The sequence below is a fragment of the Anopheles merus genome, unplaced genomic scaffold (assembly GCF_017562075.2).
Source record: "Anopheles merus strain MAF unplaced genomic scaffold, AmerM5.1 LNR4000058, whole genome shotgun sequence".
NCBI lineage: Eukaryota > Metazoa > Arthropoda > Insecta > Diptera > Culicidae > Anopheles > Anopheles merus.
The window spans coordinates 57,736-79,886 of record NW_024427638.1 but is presented as its reverse complement, the minus strand read 5'-3'; the positions used below and the strand labels follow the sequence as shown (position 1 = coordinate 79,886).

General features: G+C 38.9%; 1 protein-coding gene and 1 long non-coding RNA gene across 4 annotated transcripts; one reads left to right on the top strand and one right to left on the bottom strand.

Moving 5' to 3' along the window:
• Positions 1–3,234: 3,234 nt before the first annotated feature.
• On the top strand, positions 3,235–17,232 carry LOC121601299 (eukaryotic peptide chain release factor subunit 1-like). Its single transcript, XM_041930134.1, is given in 10 exon segments — positions 3,235–3,398; positions 3,497–3,793; positions 4,267–4,391; positions 4,463–4,692; positions 4,695–4,861; positions 4,942–5,187; positions 5,256–5,411; positions 5,472–5,669; positions 5,740–5,887; positions 16,941–17,232. Coding segments are annotated over 8 exon segments (1,314 nt in total). The 5' UTR covers positions 3,235–3,398; positions 3,497–3,793; positions 4,267–4,305; the 3' UTR covers positions 17,024–17,232.
• A 1,768-nt stretch (positions 17,233–19,000) lies between these two features.
• LOC121601302 lies at positions 19,001–21,222 on the bottom strand. 3 transcript variants are annotated; one of them, XR_006006052.1, is made up of 4 exons: positions 20,612–21,222; positions 19,473–19,634; positions 19,301–19,396; positions 19,001–19,222 (listed from the first exon to the last, which is right to left on the bottom strand). It is a non-coding gene; the product is annotated as an uncharacterized LOC121601302 (long non-coding RNA). The 3 variants fall into 3 exon arrangements; XR_006006051.1 differs by having other exon boundaries at positions 20,885–21,222; XR_006006053.1 differs by having other exon boundaries at positions 21,008–21,222.
• Between the last annotated feature and the right edge of the window lie 929 nt (positions 21,223–22,151).

Here is a 22,151-nt window from a genome sequence, read left to right as displayed (position 1 = left end):
TCACCCGATATGGTTAAACCATTTTGACAGACGCATCACGACGTGCGTCGAAATAGAATTTTTTCTACATTAACGTTGCGTCGTGCGTCGTCAACGTATGCGTCTGTCAAAGTCCATACATTTTGGCCAAAACGCAATGCATTGCGTTGGAACAAGTACCGCTCTGATATGAAGTTTGTATGCAGGGATTTACAGATCTCCCACAATGCGCAAAAGCAGCAATAATCAACCTTCTAAATACATACCCCTTGCGCACGCCTGCAGTAGCAATTATCGCCAGAGTGACCAGAAATACCGATTTATCTGTATTCCTACCGATTTTTGATATGCCTACCGATTCACAGATGAGCCCCCTAAAACTACCGATTTTTCATTTATCCTACCGAAAATCACAGATTTTTTCGTAATACTGACCAAAAAGTCATATAACCATTTCCAAAATCACTTAATGTATTTAACTTTATATGGAAATCACTAGCAACCAGAACCAGAAGTTCGACAGAGACAACTAACAGGTTGGCTGATAAGTACCCGGTCTGACACATAGATGGCGCCGCTAGTATTAAATGCATATTATTTTTATATAGTACAGGCGGTCCCCGAGATACACGGTTGATGGGGACCGAAAAACGCCGCAAAATACCGCGTATCTCGAATTACCGCGTAAGTCGAATCTCGTGATTTCCCGCCAAAATATCACTAATTTTCGTGCAATTTTGCAAGTAGGGGGTCGTTTAAGCCACCAAATTAATTATTTGATATGTTTCTACTGAATTGAACAGTTTTAAACCTTATGAAATGGTATTTCACAATCGATCAATACGGTAATTATTTGGTATTTCACAGTGGATGTGTCAAATCAGTACAATTTGCTCAAAGAACTGTCAAATTTGGAAAACAGCGTATCTCCGAATCCGCGTATAAGAGGTACCGTGTATCTCGGGGACCGCCTGTACCAACCATCAAATGATTCGTGTCAAAATTTGATGTCTGTATGTCAATTAGTTTGTGAGACAGAGCGTCTTTTGTCAAGCAACTTTTGTTATTGTGAAAAAAATGGAAAAAAGGAATTTCGTGTATTGATAAAATACTGTTTTCCGAAGGGAAAAAATACAGCGGAAGCAAAAACTTGGCTTGATAATGAGTTTCCGGACTCTGCCCCAGGGAAACCAACAATAATTGATTGGTATGCAAAACTCAAGCGTGGTGAAATGAGCACGGAGGAAGGTGAACGCAGTGGCCGCCCGAAAGAGGTGGTTACCGACGAAAACATCAAAACATCCACAAAATGATTTTGAATGACCGTAAAATGAAGTTGATCGAGGTAGCAGAGGCCTTAAATATATCAAAGGAACGTGTTGGTCATATCATTCATCAATATTTGGATATGCGGAAGCTCTGTGCAAAATGGGTGCCGCGCGAGCTCACATTTGACCAAAAACGCACCGTGCCACAAGTCATTGAGAACGATGGCAAAAATTCATAAATTGAGCTTCGAATTGCTTTCCCACCCACCGTATTCTCCAGATCTGGCCCCCAGCGACTTTTTCTTGTTTTCAGACCTCAAAAGGATGCTCGCAGGCAAAAAATTTGGCTGCAATGAAGAGGTGGTCGCCGAAACTGAGGCCTATTTTGAGGCAAAACCGAAGGAGTACTACCAAAATGGTATCAAAAAATTGGAAGGTCGTTATAATCGTTGTATCGCTCTTGAAGGGAACTATGTTGAATAATAAAAACGAATTTTGACAAAAAAAATGTGTTTTTCTTTGTTAGACCGGGGACTTATCAGCCAACCTGTTGTCTTGTCCTGTTAACCTGTTAACCTGTTAAGGCCCCCCAAGCGAAATTTTTCGGGGATAATGAACACAAACTCATGCCATCTCTTTCTATTCATCAGCCCTACTCTCTCACACGCCTCGATGAACTTTTACACATCTCTTTGTTCATTGTACTATATTTGAAGGGTTTAAAAGTGATAGATAACAATTCATGTTCATGAAGTAGTTATGGTCAAATGTTAATGGTGTATGGTTTGTACCATGGTCGACCTGATTTCAATTCCATTTTTATTGTTTTTATTGATGATTTAAAGTTTTATTTAATTTTTAAAACATCCAGCTCCAATAACTTCAAACCCATTTACTCATTGTTAGAAATGCGTGTTTAATAGTTAATCTGTTATTTTTATTGTTTTATTTATTTCTTTTAATTCATTTAGTATCAGTACTCCTTCATACAAACAAACCAGTAAGTAGCACGATAATGAATAATGATATGGTGGCGCAACTGGCAAAGTGATTCGAAGTAGAACTAGCGATGTGGTTGGTACCATCAAGGATGAAACATGATCATGAATTGGAACATGAGTGGAGGGAGTGAATCCCGAATGTTCATTTCTATTTTTAGCTTTTTTTGCATGGGTTCATCTTTCACGTGTGTTCACTATCCCCGAAAATGATCTGTATTTCGTTGGTCTTTTCGGGGATAATTCGTTAACGAATTATCCCCGAAAAGACCAGCGAAAACCAGCGTGGTCGGGAGCTTGGACCGTGTCTGCACTTCATGAAATCGAACGCGCTGATAAAATTTTATATGCAATTTGACAGATAATGTAACCTGGTGCTTTAGCAGCAATAGAACACGACATCGAACATGAAAAATGTACAGGACTTCACATGTTCGATGTGGGGGTTATCACATCGAACATGTCCAATATATTTTTCATGTTCGATATCGCGTTCGATTGCTGCCAGAGCGTCCCAATCATTTGTTGGGTTAAATTCCCTAGTACAATTTTCAGATTGATTTTTCAGAAAGGCCTCATGTGGCCGCTATGATCCAAATCTAAACTATCTCCTTTAAATAAATGAAAGATGTTATTTTCTCGTGCTGCTGCCCTTCATGGGACAGATTAACTTCCATCTCCGACAACCCCCCCCCCCCCTCCGCTCAACACTTTCAAAACCTACCGAAAACTACCGAAAGAATCTTTAACTCCTACCGAAAACTACCGATAAAATTTTGAAGCGCCTACCGAAAACCAAAAAAATAATCTGGCCACTTTGAATTACCGCTACCTTTTCGGTTTGCTCAAGCTGGATGTCGTGTTCGATGGGTGCCAGAACACTGCTTTTATCTTGGCATATTCATACACCTTGGTGCTCTCAAAGGTGTTTTTGACCACCTTATTTGCTTTATTTATTTTGGTATTCCACCACCTAATCTGCTTGAAGCACCTAGGCTTGACCCGTTCTTCAAACACACAGCTATACGTAAAACACACGAGTTTCTTGGCCAACCACATGTGAGAGTAACCTGTATCGTCGTCTTCAACTAAATTATCAATATAGCACGCGATATATTTGTGTCCTTGGGATAACTTTGTTGCAAATCCTATCGTAAGTGAATCGTACATTAGACACTGATATCAGTGATTGTGCGAATTGTTTCTTTATTTTTTTTCATTTCAATTGCTGTTCCTTCCTCTTGTTTAAAGCCATGAGGCTTGTCCTTGTCCATGAGGCAATCACAAATTGACGTAAACCGATATGATAATGCCTACTAGATCCAGGAAATCTACCATATAAAAAAGTCACAAAATCTTAAGAGCATTGCGCTGCTATTTTGTTTGCACTTTCACATTGGCAGTCAGTGCTAAAAACTTCCAACTGTGGACCATATGTTATTGAATCTAATATTGATTAGTTACTGTGATCAAGTGCAGTGAGTGTGTGGCTTGCTAAGTTGATTTTTTTAGCATTCATCAATCATGGAGAACATAAGAGCGCTCTGAGTGAGTTAAACATGCATGGTGTCAGTGAGATTAATTGTAGTTATGCTGATTTGACAGTTCACCAATACGTTGGTAATGTTTGTTAAAATGACATGACAGCAGCTGTCAGAAAATGGGAAAAATACAATCAAGCAAGGATGGAATAAAAGCCAGACTTTGCGAAGACATTTCAAATTTAATTTTACGTCATTTGTGCCACGAATGACATTTTCTTATACCGCGAGCATAAAGCAATTTATCTCGTTTGTGTCATATCTTTTTCAAAGCAAAAGTAGAACCCTCAAAATATAAGTTTAGTTCCTTAGACAACTCCCTCAACTCCTAGAAACTAGTGGTATTTAATGATTTCGATTGGAGATCTGCAATAAGATCTGCATAGTAACATTAGAAGCCCCACCATATCGTGACCATATATATTCATAAGCCGTAAATCATATATTTCCCTTTTGTGTGAACAAAATTTCTACAAATAGTCTCGAACAGGTTTTGCTATACAAGAGACTTCCAGCAACATGTCTTTCGATGAAACATCGGCCGATCGCAATGTGGAGATTTGGAAGATCAAAAAGCTCATTAAGAGCTTGGAAATGGCCAGAGGGTAAGGAAAATCTTTCAATCGAAGCTATTATTTGGCCTGTTCCATAGCAAGCGGTCCTTTTGTTATTGCAGTAATGGAACGAGTATGATTTCTTTAATCATACCTCCTAAGGATCAAATCAGTCGCGTAAGCAAGATGCTGGCCGATGAGTTTGGAACCGCATCAAATATTAAATCCCGTGTAAACCGTCTATCCGTTCTCGGCGCAATTACGTCTGTTCAACACAGATTAAAACTATACACCAAAGTGCCTCCAAATGGATTAGTCATTTACTGTGGTACAATCGTGACTGAAGAGGGGAAGGAAAAAAGGTTAACATCGATTTTGAACCGTTCAAACCAATCAATACCTCCCTTTATTTATGTGATAACAAATTTCACACTGAAGCACTAACTGCACTTCTGGCCGATGACAATAAATTCGGCTTTATTGTTATGGATGGTAATGGAGCTCTGTTTGGCACGCTGCAGGTAAATTGTTTTTATAAATGTTGCTAATAAGTAAATTAGCATTTGAGCATTTGAAATAAATACCGGATTCATTATTGCAGGGAAACACTCGTGAGGTGCTTCATAAATTTACAGTCGACCTACCGAAAAAGCATGGGCGTGGTGGACAGTCGGCGTTGCGTTTTGCAAGATTGCGAATGGAAAAACGTCACAATTACGTACGAAAAGTTGCTGAGGTTGCAACACAATTGTTCATTACCAATGATAAACCCAACATTGCCGGACTGATTTTGGCCGGTAGTGCAGACTTTAAAACTGAACTTAGCCAGTCTGATATGTTCGATCCAGTAAGTATGTCAGTTTTTTTTCGTTTTTGTGTGAAACCAATGTTTGTTTTATTTATTATTTTTTGTAGAGATTGCAATCAAAAGTTATAAAACTTGTTGATGTGTCTTATGGAGGAGAGAATGGTTTTAATCAAGCTATTGAGCTAGCAGCTGAGTCTTTACAAAATGTTAAATTTATTCAAGAAAAAAAACTTATTGGTAGATATTTTGATGAAATATCTCAGGTAAGATTAAATTTTTAACTAAATTTTGATGTCTAGTAATGCATTGTACATACGTCGTAGGATACTGGCAAATACTGCTTTGGTGTGGAAGATACTCTCAAGGCCCTGGAGTTAGGATCTGTAGAGACACTTATATGCTGGGAAAATTTAGATATTCAGCGTTACGTTTTAAAGAATCATGCTAGCGCAACGTCTACGACAGTATTACACTTAACACCCGAGCAAGAAAAGGACAAATCTCATTTCACTGATAAAGAGGTTATAACATGTCTTTACTTCATTGAAATATAATTACATTTTATTTATTAATTGTTATTCTTGGTTTTAGAGTGGCGTTGAGATGGAATTAGTCGAATCGCAGCCTCTGCTTGAATGGTTAGCGAACAACTATAAGTGTTTTGGGGCTACGTTGGAAATTATTACGGATAAATCACAAGAAGGTAGTCAATTTGTACGTGGTTTCGGAGGAATAGGAGGTACGTAATAACGTGTATATATATATATATATATATCTATGTATTATTACTTATTATTGCTAACTTATTGCTACATAATCTTCTCTTCCCTTTTTCAACGCTTTCACACGGGTTTCGTATAATTATGGACTTGTACTAAAAATTTATGTTTGTTCGTTCCACTATTTTTATCGATTTTACTCAGGAATTCTCCGTTATAAAGTGGATTTCCAATCCTTACAAGCAGATGAACCATTGGATGATGTTGATTTAGATGATTATTAATTTGTTTTTCATTCATAGTCTATTGCAAGCATACACTATATGCTCATCATAATTGTACTACGAAGAATTAATTACAAAAGGATGTCCTTTATTTATTTGTCTTATATTTTTTTAACGTATCGACCAATTTGGTGATCGATGCCTTATATTGGCTTTATAGCTAAGTAATATGCCTACACGTTGGTTCTTGCTACGCGGTTTAACTCATAATTTGTGGTTCAAAATCGAAAATATTATATTACTGCCATTTGAGCTAAGGTATTTTTTTTATCTCAAAACTTATTAAATTTTTGCATTTTTTAGCTTGTAGTGTATTGAGATCATTGCAATGTGAATGGATTGCAATTGCTGTGTTTTTTTTTTTTAATTCTTCTCACACATAGTACAGTTTTTAGCGCATGTGTTATATGGTATTGTTACACAAAAAAATGTATAATTATGTTGTTTATTTTTCTATTCTTTTTGTTTCACATTCTCTTTATAATTTGGGTCTTACTGTTGTAAATTTCATTTTTTTACATTTGGGTAATAATTTCCTAATCTAAGTAATATTACCACAGGTAGCGCGGATTTTGATTTTCGCGCGGAATTTTTCGTTTGGCGCCGATTTCGCGCGATTTTACTGTTCATTTACGTGGATTTTGCGGATATGAGATAATAACCTATACAATTTATATCATTATGTTTCCTTCTGTGTCAAACACCTCAGAATTGAAATCGATAAACTTGTCGTTCTAAAAAAAAAAATTTTTTAAATTTACATTAACACGTTGAACGAAACATAATCCCTATCTGGACGATGGATTTAATTCATCTCCAGCTTTGTATATGATACCAAACGTGATACAGAATGGACAGTTTTTAATTAACGTTTAAATTCACATTAATACGTTGAACGAAATATAATCCCTATCTGGACGATAGATTTAATTCATCTCCAGCTTTGTATATGATACCAAACGTGATACAGAATGGAAGTGTGAATGAGCGAAATGAGAAAGCTGATTTTTTAAATGCAATACGATGCAAAAATGACTAAATACATAACATTCAAAATCTGACGAAGCTTATGTTCTTCCAGCTGTATTCCGCTTTTTTTTGGCACAGCAACAGCTGATTTTCCTCTGGTGAAAATGTTCGCCCCGAAGTTGCTTAACTTCCTTCAGACTACCTTGTCATGATAAGCAATGATTTTCCGAAAACCTTGAGCGTTTTGCGCAGCGAAAACAGCTTGCTAAATCGTGAAAGAGGATTCCTACTCGTTGATACAGTGTCAATCTTAGCCAGTGCTACAAAATGTCACTGTTAATGGTTAAACAATTCTGATTGAAACAAAATCCATATAAGCATCACGTACTCAATTGTGATGAACAGAGGTGATACTCAAACAGTTGGTGTGACCAATACATGCTTCGTGACATTTTAACAACCAACGTTTGGACAGTCGCTTTGTCATGGCTTGTTTTTACTGTGAGCAGTTCTGCAAAATATCACTGACATGGTAATGACAAATTCCGACTGAAACAAAATCATATCAGCGTCACGAGCTCTACTGCGAAGATCAGAGGAGAGACTCAAGCAGTGGGTGCAACCATCACATGCTTGGTGATTTGCTTGGGGATTTTTTGCAACCAACTCTTGGTCAATAGCTTGGTCGTGACTTTTTCGGTCGGTGATCATCGCGAAGGTCATTTCATGAGGTAATAGTTTCAATAGAGTAAAGAATAAAAATTTTCTTTTTTTTACTTTGAATTTGACGAATTTAAATCAACGTTTTGCAGCGAGCGTGGAGAAAATTATTTTCTAATGAAGAGTCGTATCGGCAAATCGATAGAAAAATACGAAAATACGACCAGAACGGAGACAAAAATATAAGTTTTGGATGGCGTTAAGGAATTTGAGATTTGCATGTCTCGAGAACGGGTGGACCGATCGGGATGCAATTTGATAAGTGAGTCAGGACCAACGAATAGTGATGGGCGTTTCGGAGCGCACCAACGGCTCCGGAGCCGGCTCCGGACTAACGGCTCCGGAGCCGGCTCCGATTTTTTCTCGGAGCCGACTCCGCACCAGCGGCTCCGGAGCTGGCTCCGCACACACGGTTCCGCATCCACGGCTCCGCACCAACGGCTCCGTAGCCGGCTCCGGACTAACAGCTCTGCACTCACGGCTCCGTTCCAACGGCTGCGGAGCGTAATATAAAAACGAATATATATTCTCGCACGTGTGGAAGCTAACACACGATATGATTGCAGTATTGACATGCATGACGTTGTGTAGCATTTGTTAGTCTCGTCTTTCTTAACAATATTCAAAACTAATCGATGGTTTTTTTGGATAAATTCTTTTAAACATGACCTATTCCGCTATTTACGGATTTCCTCGATTGAAACTTCGGAGCGGAGCCGGCTTCGGAGCCGTTGGTGCGTCTTCGGAGCCGTTGGTGCGGAGCCGGCTCCGGAGCCGGCTCCGAAATTGTCTGGATCCGGTCGGAGCCGGCTCCGGCTTCGGAGCCGTTTTTCCCATCACTACCAACGAATTCTACAAAAAGCTTGTTATTCCGATTCCGATGATACCAGCTAACTCCAAACGAAGACTTCGGTCTGCCCCGACAACTCCGGACGACTTCGGACTGTTCCAACTAAGACAATCAACATGCTTTCATCTTCTACCCAACGAAGCAGGAAAAGCCAGGGCATTTCGATTTCGTTGCATGGGACCACTCGCAAGCGGGTCATGACCGTCGCGATCATCACCGCCAGACAAAATATCACGACCTAGTGATTGACCAAAAATTCGTTGAAAAAATAGGCCCGATTATTAAACACAAATTGTAAAGACAAGTTGTCAAAATCGGAAGATTTGTATTATGACATCCGTTTGTGTTGTGTGTTGGAAAAAAAATTTGACGAAACACAAACTCACAAGCATACTGCCAAGATACGTATTATGAAACACAAACGGAAATCCATAATTGTCAAACTGCTTTCCGTCAGCTTTTTGTCACGGAAAGGCGCCAATCTCAGATTGTTTGACCGACAAAACACAACAACAGAGTTTTTGCTGTTGCTTTCACGACAAAATATAAGTATTTTATTTCAGAAATAATCAATTTTATCATTTTAAATAAAAATATGTGTACTGCCATATCCATCAAATGGCGATAAGCTGGAGATACTGGTAACGTGATGCTGTTTTGGGTTAAGAAGCTGCTGTTATTTCCTTCCTCTGTTGTGCTTCGATGGTAGTCGAAAGATGAAGGGCTCACGCACCTGGTGTGTGTTCAACAGCATTGGATTCCAGCAACTTCTTCAGTGAGTGACTGCTTCAACAACCAACAGCATACGCACATGAATTTATCACATCTAATACTGCATACACTTTTAGTAATAACAAATACTCGGAGGGCTCGATCTCCGCCAGAATGTCAAGGAAAATTTCCTTCGACGCACGAATTTTTTTCTTAAATCTGAAATTAACAACCACGAAATGAAACATGTATAACACGGTTTGCACAAATGATCCGTATGCTTAACTCACGCTTGGTTATAAAGCTGTAACGGGTCGAAAACACTTCGAAGCAGTCGGCGCTGTTTTGCCAGATCTACCGTTGTTTCTTCTTCACTGCCGCTATCGTCACTTACGAAGTGGGATAAAATCATTTCGATGTTTTAAACAAGGATTGTTAGCTTGATAAACGATCGTGTCTTAAATAAACTTGTTTACGTTTTTTTGTTTTGATTTTGAACATTTTGACACATCGACACAGTTTTAACGAAAGAAAAAAATTAACGAAACTTGTCTGTCACAAGAACGGTTTCAAAATGCATACCTATTTTCCGTTTGTCTTGACGCACTTGTCTTGTGTCATTTCCGTTTGTGTTTAATAATCGGGCCTAATATCACCCTTCCGGTCTCATTAGCTGTTTGATAGTGCCCGATCACATTAGTTTTGTTGATGTTATTAGTTATATTTTTCAGCACAGGTTTGGAAAGCTTGGTCGGCGTGTTAATTGAGAGGCCTTTCAGCTCAGCTTTGTCAGTCAGAGTATCAGGCTTGGCGCAAGCACTCAAATGTCATCTTCGGCATATCATGAAGCGCTTTTAATGATTATTATCGAAAAGCAGCGTGATGGCTTTGTTTTCGGTAGTCACCATCGCATGATGCTCGCTACATTTTGCAGCACTGTCCTTAGCCCATACACAATGCTTTCAAGTTTGAAATGCCTTGAAATGTTTAGGCAATGAGGTGCCCTAGTTTTCGAAGGAAGTTTACTACTACTCCTTATAATGAGTTTTTCGTATAGCCAGCAAATCTAAATGCTAAACAAATACCTCTCATAACCAGCAAAATGTCGCATACTGAGTAAACTCATTTGTGTTTCTGGAGCGTTTTTCGGTGCGGATGTGAAATCAAGATCATGAGCGATAAACATGGAGCATTTCTTTGATTCTAATTATCGCTCAGGCAAATAAGAGCTTTGATCCAGTAGAACAGTGGTCTCCAACCTGTGTTCCCCGGACCACTTGTGGTCCGTGGCATTAACAGATGAGGTCCGCGAAAGAATTGATATTTTTAATTTGAAAAGCTTATTACAATACATATCGTGCTATTTTTCCCCACAATCAATATTACATTTTCAACAGGCATCTCTAGAATAAGATTAAAAGCACATTTTTGGTCAAAAACTTTCAACTAAGCCTACGTCTTAAAAATGTACGTCTTAAATATATATGGGCCGCGGCAAATCTATTTTCAAAGCCAAGTGGTCCGTGATCCTAAAAAGGTTGGAGAGCACTGCAGTAGATGAGCTCTAACTGGAGTGCTTTCGCTCACTGAAGTGTTTCTTAGTTAAAAACACTTAAACGTCAAATCATGAAACATCCGGAGTCATCACAAATGTCCATTTTTCACACAATATTTATTTGCCCACGTTTGCTATTGCTTTACTATCTCGCAAATTGCTATTACAGAATATTCGAGTAGTATATCGATACGTTCAGCGAGTTGTAGTTTTGTTCAGATAAAGTATTGTTAGGAAGTATTCGTTGACATATTCGGAAATTTGGTATCATTCCCCAATCTTTTTAATGCATACATTACTTGAAACCAGCATATTTTTTTAGAAAACCGTTACTTTGCCTACTGATGAGAATGATCCAAGCTGCGGCCATGGGTTACGAAAATGATAGATCTACAGTATAACCGAACATAAACGCATACAGTCTGAATTCACCGGTTTAACTTCGATTCACTGCCAACTATTGAATACAGTCAGTCCAAAAAGTATTCGTCTAGCTGAATATTTTGCAGAAAAAGGCGAATTATGGCCGCAATAGGCATGGGGTGGTAAAAGTAATCATGGGGATTGATAAAGGGAACATCAATATACATGTTTTGCTAAAAATAAGCATTAAAATAGTGCAATAGTAACCAAAATACGTAAAAAAGTAAAAAAAGTCGTTTGATGGGCGCGCAAAAAGTATTCGTCTATTAGACTTTTGGCATAATATGCGTATGAAAACAATGGTTATTATGGAATAAAAAAATGTCCTGATCATGTTTTTTATTGCATTTATGACTATTGGTGACTACTTGCACAACGCAAGAACTCATTTAAACCTTTAAAAAGACGTATTTATGATCCACGCATCCTACAAGACTTGTTCCAATTATTCTCTGGTAGAAATATTGCATTTACGGACTATGTGTCAAAGTTCAATTGAAAAAATGACAACATATATCATATTGAGAGACTACTAATTCATTTTCATCAGTTTGGTTTCAGCTGGTTTGGCGTTTCGGGCAAATAACAATGCCCTGTATGTTCGTCAGCTCGACTGTGCTTGAAACATGTGATACATTTTAAGTAAATTTTCTCAGAACTGGGACTCAAAGTACTTAAAAACTGTATTAATATGTTTTCCCATCTCGTCTCCTATCATTTTAATTAATTTTTCTAGCTCACCTTACCTCAGTGAGCCCTAGTATCATGACTCCATGATGCTACCGTTACACGAGATTTTGATGTTGCTTCTTAGTAGACTGTTTTCGCTATGTTAGACGTCGGCCGTATGACCTTGGGGATTTACTTACTTACTTATCCGGCGCTACAACCGCTTCGCGGTCTTGGCCTGCCTCAGGAGAGTCCGAAACCGCTCACGGTCTCGCGCCTTCGTCTGCCAGTCCGTTATCCCGGCCTTAATGGCGGACGCCTCCACGCCATCTTACCACCTCAATTTGGGCCTACCACGCCTCCTCTGTCCTTGTGGACGGCCTAAAAAGACTTTACGGGCTGGGTCGTCCGTTTCCATGCGTATAACATGGCCAGCCCACCGGAGCCTGGCGAGCTTTATACGCTGTACGACAGTAAGGTCGCCGTACATCTCGTATAGCTCGTCATTATAACGGCTCCTCAATTGTCCTTCCACACATACGGGGCCAAGTATCCTTCTGAGCATCTTCCTCTCGAACGCGGCTAAGAGGGTTTCGTCAGATTTGGACAGTGTCCATGTCTCAGAGGCGTATGTGAGTACTGGTACTATATAGGTACTATATAGTCCCAGCTTCGTCCGTCGCGACAGGTTCTTTGAGGTGAACTGCTTTTTCAGGCTGTAGAATGACCGGTTGGCAGCCAGCATCCTTGCGCGCAACTCAGCTTCCATGCTGTTGTCGTTGCTGACCTTTGACCCAAGATAGGTGAATTGTGGGACGACTTCAAAAGTGCGTTCACCTATCTGCACGTCACGCCTACGTAGATTCTGATTATTTGTTGGCGGGCCCGCTGATGTTGCCACCATCAGTTTGGTCTTTGCCTCGTTTATCTGCAATCCGAGGTTCTCTGCCGTCTGCTCGATCCCTTGGTAGGCTTCTGCTACATAGGAGAGCCGCAGACCAATGATGTCTATATCATCAGCGTATGCCAGGATCTGGGTTGACTTATAGAAGATGGTTCCCGTAGTCTCCACCCTCGAGTCACGATTGGGGATTTAAACATGTGTTAATATGTTAGTAAAGCCTAACTTGAAATAAATTCCTGAATTATTTCATGCACCTTAACAGATTTGGCCACTTTCTACGTATGGTATTATTCAAATAAAACATGTTTGTTACAACTCACTCATTCAAGCCATTACATGACCAGCTACGATGAAATGCAGCATGACCCAGCAACCAAATATGACCCATCTCTTTTCCTGATCTTATTGGCCATCAGAAAATGCACTGATTCCTTGGTAAAATTTAATTTTTTGGACATTAAACCACTTCTTTCGTTAGATTAACCGTCAAGAATGGCTGCTTACATGGCAGTTTGGCACTCTATTAGTGTCAGAAAAATGGCCAAACTCTGATCAAATGATGAAACGAGGCCTCCCACACATTTTGTAACCTTCAAAAATTGGTAGGATAGGTTATGCACAGGATTAAGATACGATTTTCGCCATCATGCTCCATTCATTTAACTTCCCCGCCTATAGTGCCTCTCTGGCCGCTTGAAGTGCAATTGAAACAACAGAAATGCATTATTTTAGAAGGAAGTCACCAATAGATTGATAATAATAAATTTAATTCACGTCTACGTAGTGTTTGTCCAGCGTAAATAATTAAAAAGCTAGATGGACGAATACTTTTTGCGCGCCCATCAAACGACTTTTTTTAGTTTTGTATGTATTTTGGTTACTATTGCACTATTTTAATGCTTATTTTTTAGCAAATCATGTGTATTGATGGCCCCTTTACCAAACCCCATGATTACTTTTACCACTCCATGCCTATTGCGGCCATAATTCGCCTTTTTCTGCAAAATATTCAGCTAGACGAATACTTCTTGGACTGACTGTATGTGCTTTTTAGTTGGTACGTTTTTCCATACACAAAACTTATGAATATTTTCTCGGCAAGCCATGAAAGTTTTGTAAAATTTTCAAAACCCGGTTTTCCCATACAAACGCATGCTTTTTAATTAAACTGTCATCCAACTATCGAGCGTTCAACTAGAAAGCATGCCAACTAAAAGGCGTTCAAGTATTCATTTCTGACTGTACTTCCGAACAATTTTACATCTTGCTGAAAGAGTGTATTATATGCCTGAACAAAACTACAACTCGTTGAACATCTCTTCATAATCCTCGACCCCTGTATTTGTATAAACATAAATGAAAAAAGTAATATGTTCGTTCAAGTAAAAGCCACTGAAAACAATAAATTCATCGAATATTGTTCGCTAACTGGAGTTTGTTTACATCTCAGTTCGCGGTCATCTACTGTACTAAGTAATCGCTTAATATAAAACTATTGCAGGAGAAGTGTCGTAATAATTGTATGTGTCACAAGTGCGTTGTATATGTATACGAGTGTTGAAAATGCATTTTCCCTGTATCTATTTGTTCATGCAGGCGAGAGATTTCGCTACTTATTTTATTGCTTCCACTTGGTTGACCGGCACCCACATTCTGATGACAGCTCCACAGTAGGATTGCAACATTCCCCTAATCGATTGCAAAACTCCCCTAAGTGATTGCAAACATCCACAGCTTGCTTGCAACATTCTCCTACCGATTTGCAACATTCCCCTAAGTGATTGAACTATTCCCTTATATGATTCGAAACCCCTTTATTTTTGAAGTGACAGTTAACAAACAGTTAACTATGCTCTTGCTTTCAAAAATTCAATGGTAGCGGCACACGATTCGATCGTAGTGGAATGCAATTCAACCGTACTGGCACGCGATTCAACCATGGGTGCACGCATTCGATTGTAGTGGCATGCGATTCGAAGCAAGCGGTTTGCGATTCGAACGTATCTGAAAACATGTGTATCTGAGTCCACTTGAAAGCCAATTGATCTCCACCATTGGTTACACTTGACAATTCCTTTTTGTAGTTTGAGTCTTGTTTCGTATGGGGAAGAGTCTGAGGAAATACGATTATATGTCATCTGCGTTTATTAAAGGGAGTGAGTAATGTTTTGGAGGATTTATTGGAACATCGATCCGATACTTATAAGGAAAAGTAAGGGGGACGAGGAATAAGTATTATTGGGAATTGTGATACAGGGTTTTACAAGTCAGAATAGAATGTCAGAAAAACAATTTCAGAAGCTCAAGATGCAGTTTAGCTGTCAAAAGTTGTTGTTTTACCGCATCGATGCTATTTTCAATAGCGCAATTTGATTTTTAAATCACTTGAGTTGATTTTTTAGAGGCCTCTCGCATCGTTTTGCGAATTAAATCACGTATTTTGAGATTATTTGTATACAAATCATTTATTTAGAGCGTTTATAGCGTTATATTTATGAAATATTACGTATTTATTGTAAAAAATAATATTTTCTGTGTAAAAAGCTACGAGCACTTGCGTATGTAAACATGTACAATGTTTATGAAGCCTTTTGCACAGAAAATCGCAATTTTTACCATAAATACGTAATATTTCATAAATATAATGCTTAAACGCATAACAGCATTGATCTCAATCATATAATCTCAAAATACATGTTTGAATTTGCAAAACGATGCAAAAGGCCTCTAAAAAAAACAACTTGAGCGATTTAAAAATCAAATTGCGCTTGTGAAAAATAGCATCGGTGCAGTGAAACAACAACTTTTGACAGCTAAACTGAATCTTGTGCTTCTGAAATTGTTTTGCTGACATTCGATTCTGACTTGTAAAACCCTGTAAGTTACTATGTATGTTGAGTGACGATAATCGTTTTGCAATGTCGTATGTATGTAATTTGAAAATGACATTGAACATAGCTTATTAACGTGCTGATAACACCAAACATTTTAAGAGATTATTGTTTGAAATTCCGTTCACCAAAATCATTTATGTTACTTCCAGGATGATATGAATTTGCATGATGTACAATTTTTTACTAGTTTATGTTCAAATTGTATAACTTTATTTTATATTTTTATTGTATCGCAATAGGGTAAATGTACCTATAGTGGTGCTAGTACCAATAGTGGTGGTATTGCACTAAAATGTGGTTCATATGGCAAATTAAAAGTAATTAAGTTATTTACGTTAGTGTGAAATGTTCTTTAGCCCTTTACAAAGGGTTTTAAAGTTAAATGGGGCCATTCCGTTACTGAGTGACCGAAAAATCCATTATTTTGTGAAATGTGTCAACATTTTTCCAAAATCCTCAGGATTTTATAACTATACTCATATTTTTGTTAACATTCTAAATGACCACATAACAAAGCAATTATTAGTTTTTTAACATAATTGTTATCAAATGATATTATTTTATTCAAATTCATTTTATTCAAATTTATACATTTTATACGATCAAATTACGCAAGAAACCAATATTATGGCAGTAATCCTTGCTATTCATACGAAAACAGCATCGAAACTAAATTTAATTGATATTATACACTGTTTTGAAGGCATCTTTGTTTACCACCACTATAGGAACTCAATACGACCATAGGAACCATACCACCATTATAGGTACAACGTAGCAGTCACAAAAATATGTATTTTTTCGTAAATTTGATGTGTTTCCTGGTGAAAATGGTTGTGATTGCGAAGATAAAACATATTTCAATTGCTATGTGTTAAAATATTCAGAAATTGTCCTTCCTGACACTTTAAATCCATTAAAACACATCGGTACCACTACAAATTGCACCACTATTGGTACATTTACCCTATTTAGTGTTAGAAAATATATTTAGTTTAATTGTTTAGATTTATATTTTTTTATATTCTTTCCAAACAAAATTAATAGATCGGTTGTTTATTGATAATGTGTAATTTGCTTGTCACTTTTTACAGGAATACTTCGTTATAAGGTAGACTTTCAAAGCATGCAGCTGGATGAATTGGATAATGATTGTTTCGACCTGGAAGACTATTAAACAACAACAAGCTGTTTTAAAAGTGCATGATTGACTATACATGCTAATGGAATAATAGTGATGTACACGTCTTAATATCCATCTTAAAAATATATGAAGCAAAGGATAAACTTGTAAGATCCCGTTCGAAATTGGAGAGATATAAAAACTTCCATAAATACACCATTCTCCCAGAAAGCGAGAAAATGAAAAAAATATCAGTTAAACGATTCATGCAGGCACGAAGTATAACTGTTTTATTTTATTTCGCTAGTCGATGCCTGTGGAAACAAGCAAAGAAAGTAACGTTGAGAATAATATTAATTTTTGATGAACTCATTAAAAGTTCTCAAAAATTTTCATGGGTTTAGGGTACAGTGTTTTAGTATGTTCGATTTTGGATACGGTCACCATGTTGTATGATGATCGTACGTACACGTCACAACTGGACGTCGAGTATCGCGGTAGGTCAGTATCTTCGTTTATATGTATCGAGGTAGCATCCCAACGGTCAAAAGCCGAAGATTTTATATTGACCTTTCGCTTTTTCTATCTGTCTCTCGCTCTGATTTGAGTGATTTTCCCTTCGTGAGTATCCACGAGCTCCCTCGTGTGGTTGTTCCCAACAAACAAAGCCGAAGTCGCTCGAACCTTTTACTCTGTGCCAGAGCGAGAAAGCATGCATTCTGTATCAAGTTCTACAGCTGCAAACACAGCGCGTGTAGATGTGTGTGTGCGCGGAGCGAATGTATCGATGAAGATGGGAAGCAGCGGGGTTTTCTCATTCAGTTGACGGGACCCGAACAATTCCCCATGGTTTGGTCAGTCCAATGCCAACGCTGCTGAGGGAAGGGTGTGTTACTTTTCCACGCGGTGGGACTCATGCTCATGATGATGAAAAACTGTATGTTCTTTGCAATATTTGCTTACTATGTTATTGATTTCACCATTTTCTAAAATTTACACTACTTTTCAAATATTTTATGAAAATACACGTGAAAGTTTCTATAGATAATATTTTCAGAAGAAACGGCGCAAAAAAGCCGCATTGCTAAGATTGATGATATTATCAATTTAAAAAAAGTTTCTGAACCCGTCATGAAAAAAAACAAAAATACGAAAACCTTTTTCTAAGTATATTTTGAGTTGCTGAATCTAGCTCTCGAAGATCGTTTTTGGATAGCATGAATAGTTTCAAAGATATTTATCAAAAACCTGTTGATTTCTTCTAACACACATATTTGAAATGTTCAGCAGTAAGCGGGTATCTCTTCATTGCGCGGATGCTTGCGCCTGTGATACTAGACAACAATCAAAAGAAGGAAAAGATCCATTCTTATTGCATTAATAATCTCGCCAAGCGCGATGTAATAAATGGTTGAATTGTTTGATCGGCAGGTTTTAAACATTTCTTCCATCACAAACGCTGGATCCAAGACCCAGCGGTAAGTACCCTTTAATCCATATACAAAAATAGTTCTCCATCCAGTTCACAGGCAAACAGACAGCAAAGAGGATTCCACAAAGCACAAGCGGCTCAGCCTTAACCCGCCCACCCCACTTGCCCCCCAAGGCGAACACGAAAAAAAGGCACGCCCCAAAATCAAACTGCGCAGTGTGTATGCGTGTGTTATTTTACTTTTTTCTCATTCGAAACCCGAACCAACTTCGGCTTTTTACACGAAGAAAGATTCGAGCCATCGCTTCCGCTCAACGTCGAGCAAGGGTTCGAGCGATAAGCTCCCTCGAACCCATCTCGAACCTTATTTCCTTCGAGCGACTTCGGATTTGTCTGTTGGGAAGGCTCACTTAGTCGCGCGCATAAAGCAAAATGTGCGCGAAGGCGAAAAAACCCGAAAGCGCTTCGTGTGGCCCTCTCTCGTGTTTCTAGTTTTATTCTCTCTCGCATGTCATCACTCTCTCCCAGTTTTTCGGATTGAAATGAGAATTCACTCTCTTGATTTGGTTGCGGCAGTCTAGCTGCTTCACACTCTTTATTCTCTTCTTTTTGCAGTTCCCACAAGGGGATTCACACATGTGTTCTCACATACTTTCAAACACACACACGGTGGTTGGAAGCCTGGCGCGGCTGTTTCCAATTCTTTTCTTTTTCCTCTTCACACCGCGCTGGAGCCCGTGGTGGTGCGCGTGTTCAGCCTGCTTGGTTCAGGAAAGATGTCATCAGATTTTACGCGCCTCAACCGCGGTGTTGTGTGAAGGCTGTTGATGAAAGTACACAATTAATAGACACACTTTGTTAAAAAAATTACACTTGATTTAAAGATGTGACAAACTTACCTTTGTGCTCGAGGATCAATTGAACCTTGAACGCCTGTGCACACAGTGTCGCAATTAGAAGAGGTTTGGAGAACAGCTAGCGGTAGCAGCACACATCTGAAACATGTAAAGTGCAATGTTTTAATTAGAATAAATGTCACATAACACTAGACACTTAGAAAAGGACACTTACCGAAACAATTAGATGATAACAATTTGTCCTCCGATAAAGCAGAAAGAACACCGCGGATGGCGCAGTATGGAAAGTGTTTCACGCAGGAAAAATAATTCACGCAGCACACAAACACACACTCTCACGTCCACGGTTCAGATCACACTGAAGTCGCTCTTTGGCCTGGATGGAAAAGAGCAAACACCCTGATGAGTGCGATGGAAGAAAATGACGTGTGTTCAACAGGGATGGGTAGAATCAAACACACGAAGTGTGCAGGAGAATTCTCTTCGTGTGGCAAGAGAGAATTGACTAACACCCTGATGAGTGAGAACGCAACAAACGTTGTGGAATGTAGAAACGGGATAGGAATAGTAAGCGAAGGCAGTTTGTGGACATGAGGGGGTTGAAACTGGGAGAAAAAAGCTTCGGTTGCTACTTGGGAAAGTCAGCTTCAATCTCAGCGGATCTCTGAGTGCTGGTGACCGTTGGGATAACACTTTGTTCGAAGCGGACTTATCGACACTAGATCGTCCAGGCGATCATAAAAACCCTGAATGGGTTTCCCTTACTGGAAATGTTGGAGTCTAGAAGCCTTACCTTATAACTACTATAACTAAAGGAATGAGATATAACTAAACTCTTTAAATGAGAAGTCGATAGATGTTGAATGGGCATAGACCTATCTTGATAGTCCGATCAAATCTGAATTGGTTTATTTATATTCAAAAGATGTTATAGGTTTCGTACACTTGGTTTTGGAATGTGTGTTTGTCCTAATTAAATGTTATTGTTCTTCTTCTGTTTGGCGTACCGTCCTACGCGGGCATGCTGGCCTATATAGGCTTTCGAGACTTATTTCATTACCACACAGCCGGATAGTCAATCCTTGCTACGGAGGGACGGTCCATTCTAGGCTTGAACCAATGACGGGCATGTTATTGAGTCGTTCGAATTTACGACTGTACCACGGGACCGCTTCTGTTATTGCTATTGGTAACAATTTTAAATTGAATTGCTGTGAGGTGTTTGTCGGTGTGTGCGTATGCTACGCTTTTAGCGATAAGTTGCTATGCGTTTTCTGTTTGTCTACTTTTCTGCAGTAACGCTTGATTTGCTTATTATGCGTGTTATAGGTGTTTTCAAGAAGTGTGTCACACTTGTTTTTATATGAACGGTGGGGCCTGAATTCTTCCGGTTGCTTTGTTATAGTATGATTTGATTTGCTAAGTGTGTTATATGAATGTGTTAAAGTGGTGTGATTTGGCTTTCCGAAGTGTGTTACAATGTGTCTATAGCTGATAGTGTGTATTATAATACGTTCGGCGTATTCGAGTACCGGGCGGGGATAACACTGCTGTACAATGTTTTGATGTAGATTGGATCTTTTAAATCTTGTGTTACTCGGAACATCATGCCAAGCATCTGATTACCTCGAGTAATCAAATCCTCCGTTTGCTGATCAAAGGATAGCTTTCAGTCAAGTATGACACCGAGATCCCTCATAGCATTAGTGCGCTCTATTATTAAACCGTTTACTGTGTGTTATGTCTTACACTTTTGCATTTATTCATTACACTAATAGATGTACATAATAAATAAATAATGTATAAACGTATACACTTTTGCATTTATTCATTACACTAATAGATGTACATAATAAATAAAACGTATTTGACACAAATGATTAACACTCTAAAGTGATACACGTGCGGTGGCCGCGCACCAGTCGCACCGAACGCCCCTGCCGAGAGCTCCTGCTCGATTGGTCTTCATGCACCCTCTCTGTTCGGCGCTTGGCACACATTAAGCCTTGCCAGCTTATTGTGTGCGACAGTGTGCGTGTACATACTGTCGTCCTCCTGGGGTTTGACCAGTGGCAGCACAACTGCCACGGCAAGTTCAGGGGTCGACACTAGTGTTGGGAATTTCGTTAAAAAAAGGAACGGAACGGAACTCGTTCATTTTAAAAAAAGAACGGAACGTGAACCTAGGGTGCAAAAGAACCTACCCAGAGCTTAGAAGCCAAACTGTCATCCGCGGGGAGGGGGGGGGGGGGCGTTGTTACTTGATACAGGATGTGAAAAGGCGTTCCTTATATCGTCATTCTGAAATCACCAAATCTAGATGGGTTCAACCTATGTCCAGTAAGCTGTACCAGCAGTGCTAATATAAAGCATGCATTTATTATCTAGCATTTTTTAAAACTTTTTAGATGCGACGACCATTTTCGATCAAAGCCTTCCTGTACCACTAATAGGCTTGGCTATCAGTAACTTATTAATTGCCCATAGCAGGATAATCATCCCAGCGTATGGGGGCACGATCCATTCGAAGCTTTTACCCATGCCGATGTTATTGAGTGGTCCGAGTTGACGATTGTATCACGAGATTGACTAATTATTTGAATTTCACTTACTACTTAACCTTTAAGTTGGCAACCGGATACCCGGGTATTTTTTTCAGCTTCGAACTGCAATAACTTTTGATTCATTGCTTTTATTGACCTGAAATTTTCCGTAGCCTCCCAACTTTTAATTTATGATTTTTTGGTGCATAAGTTGTAATTTTAAACAGCCTGTAAGTATTTTATTTTGATTTTTTTTAACTTTACCACGTAAGTTGGCAACCAGCATACCCGGGTATTCCATACATTTTGAATGGAGAATGACGTTTCTCTTCTTCCTCTTTTCGTATTGT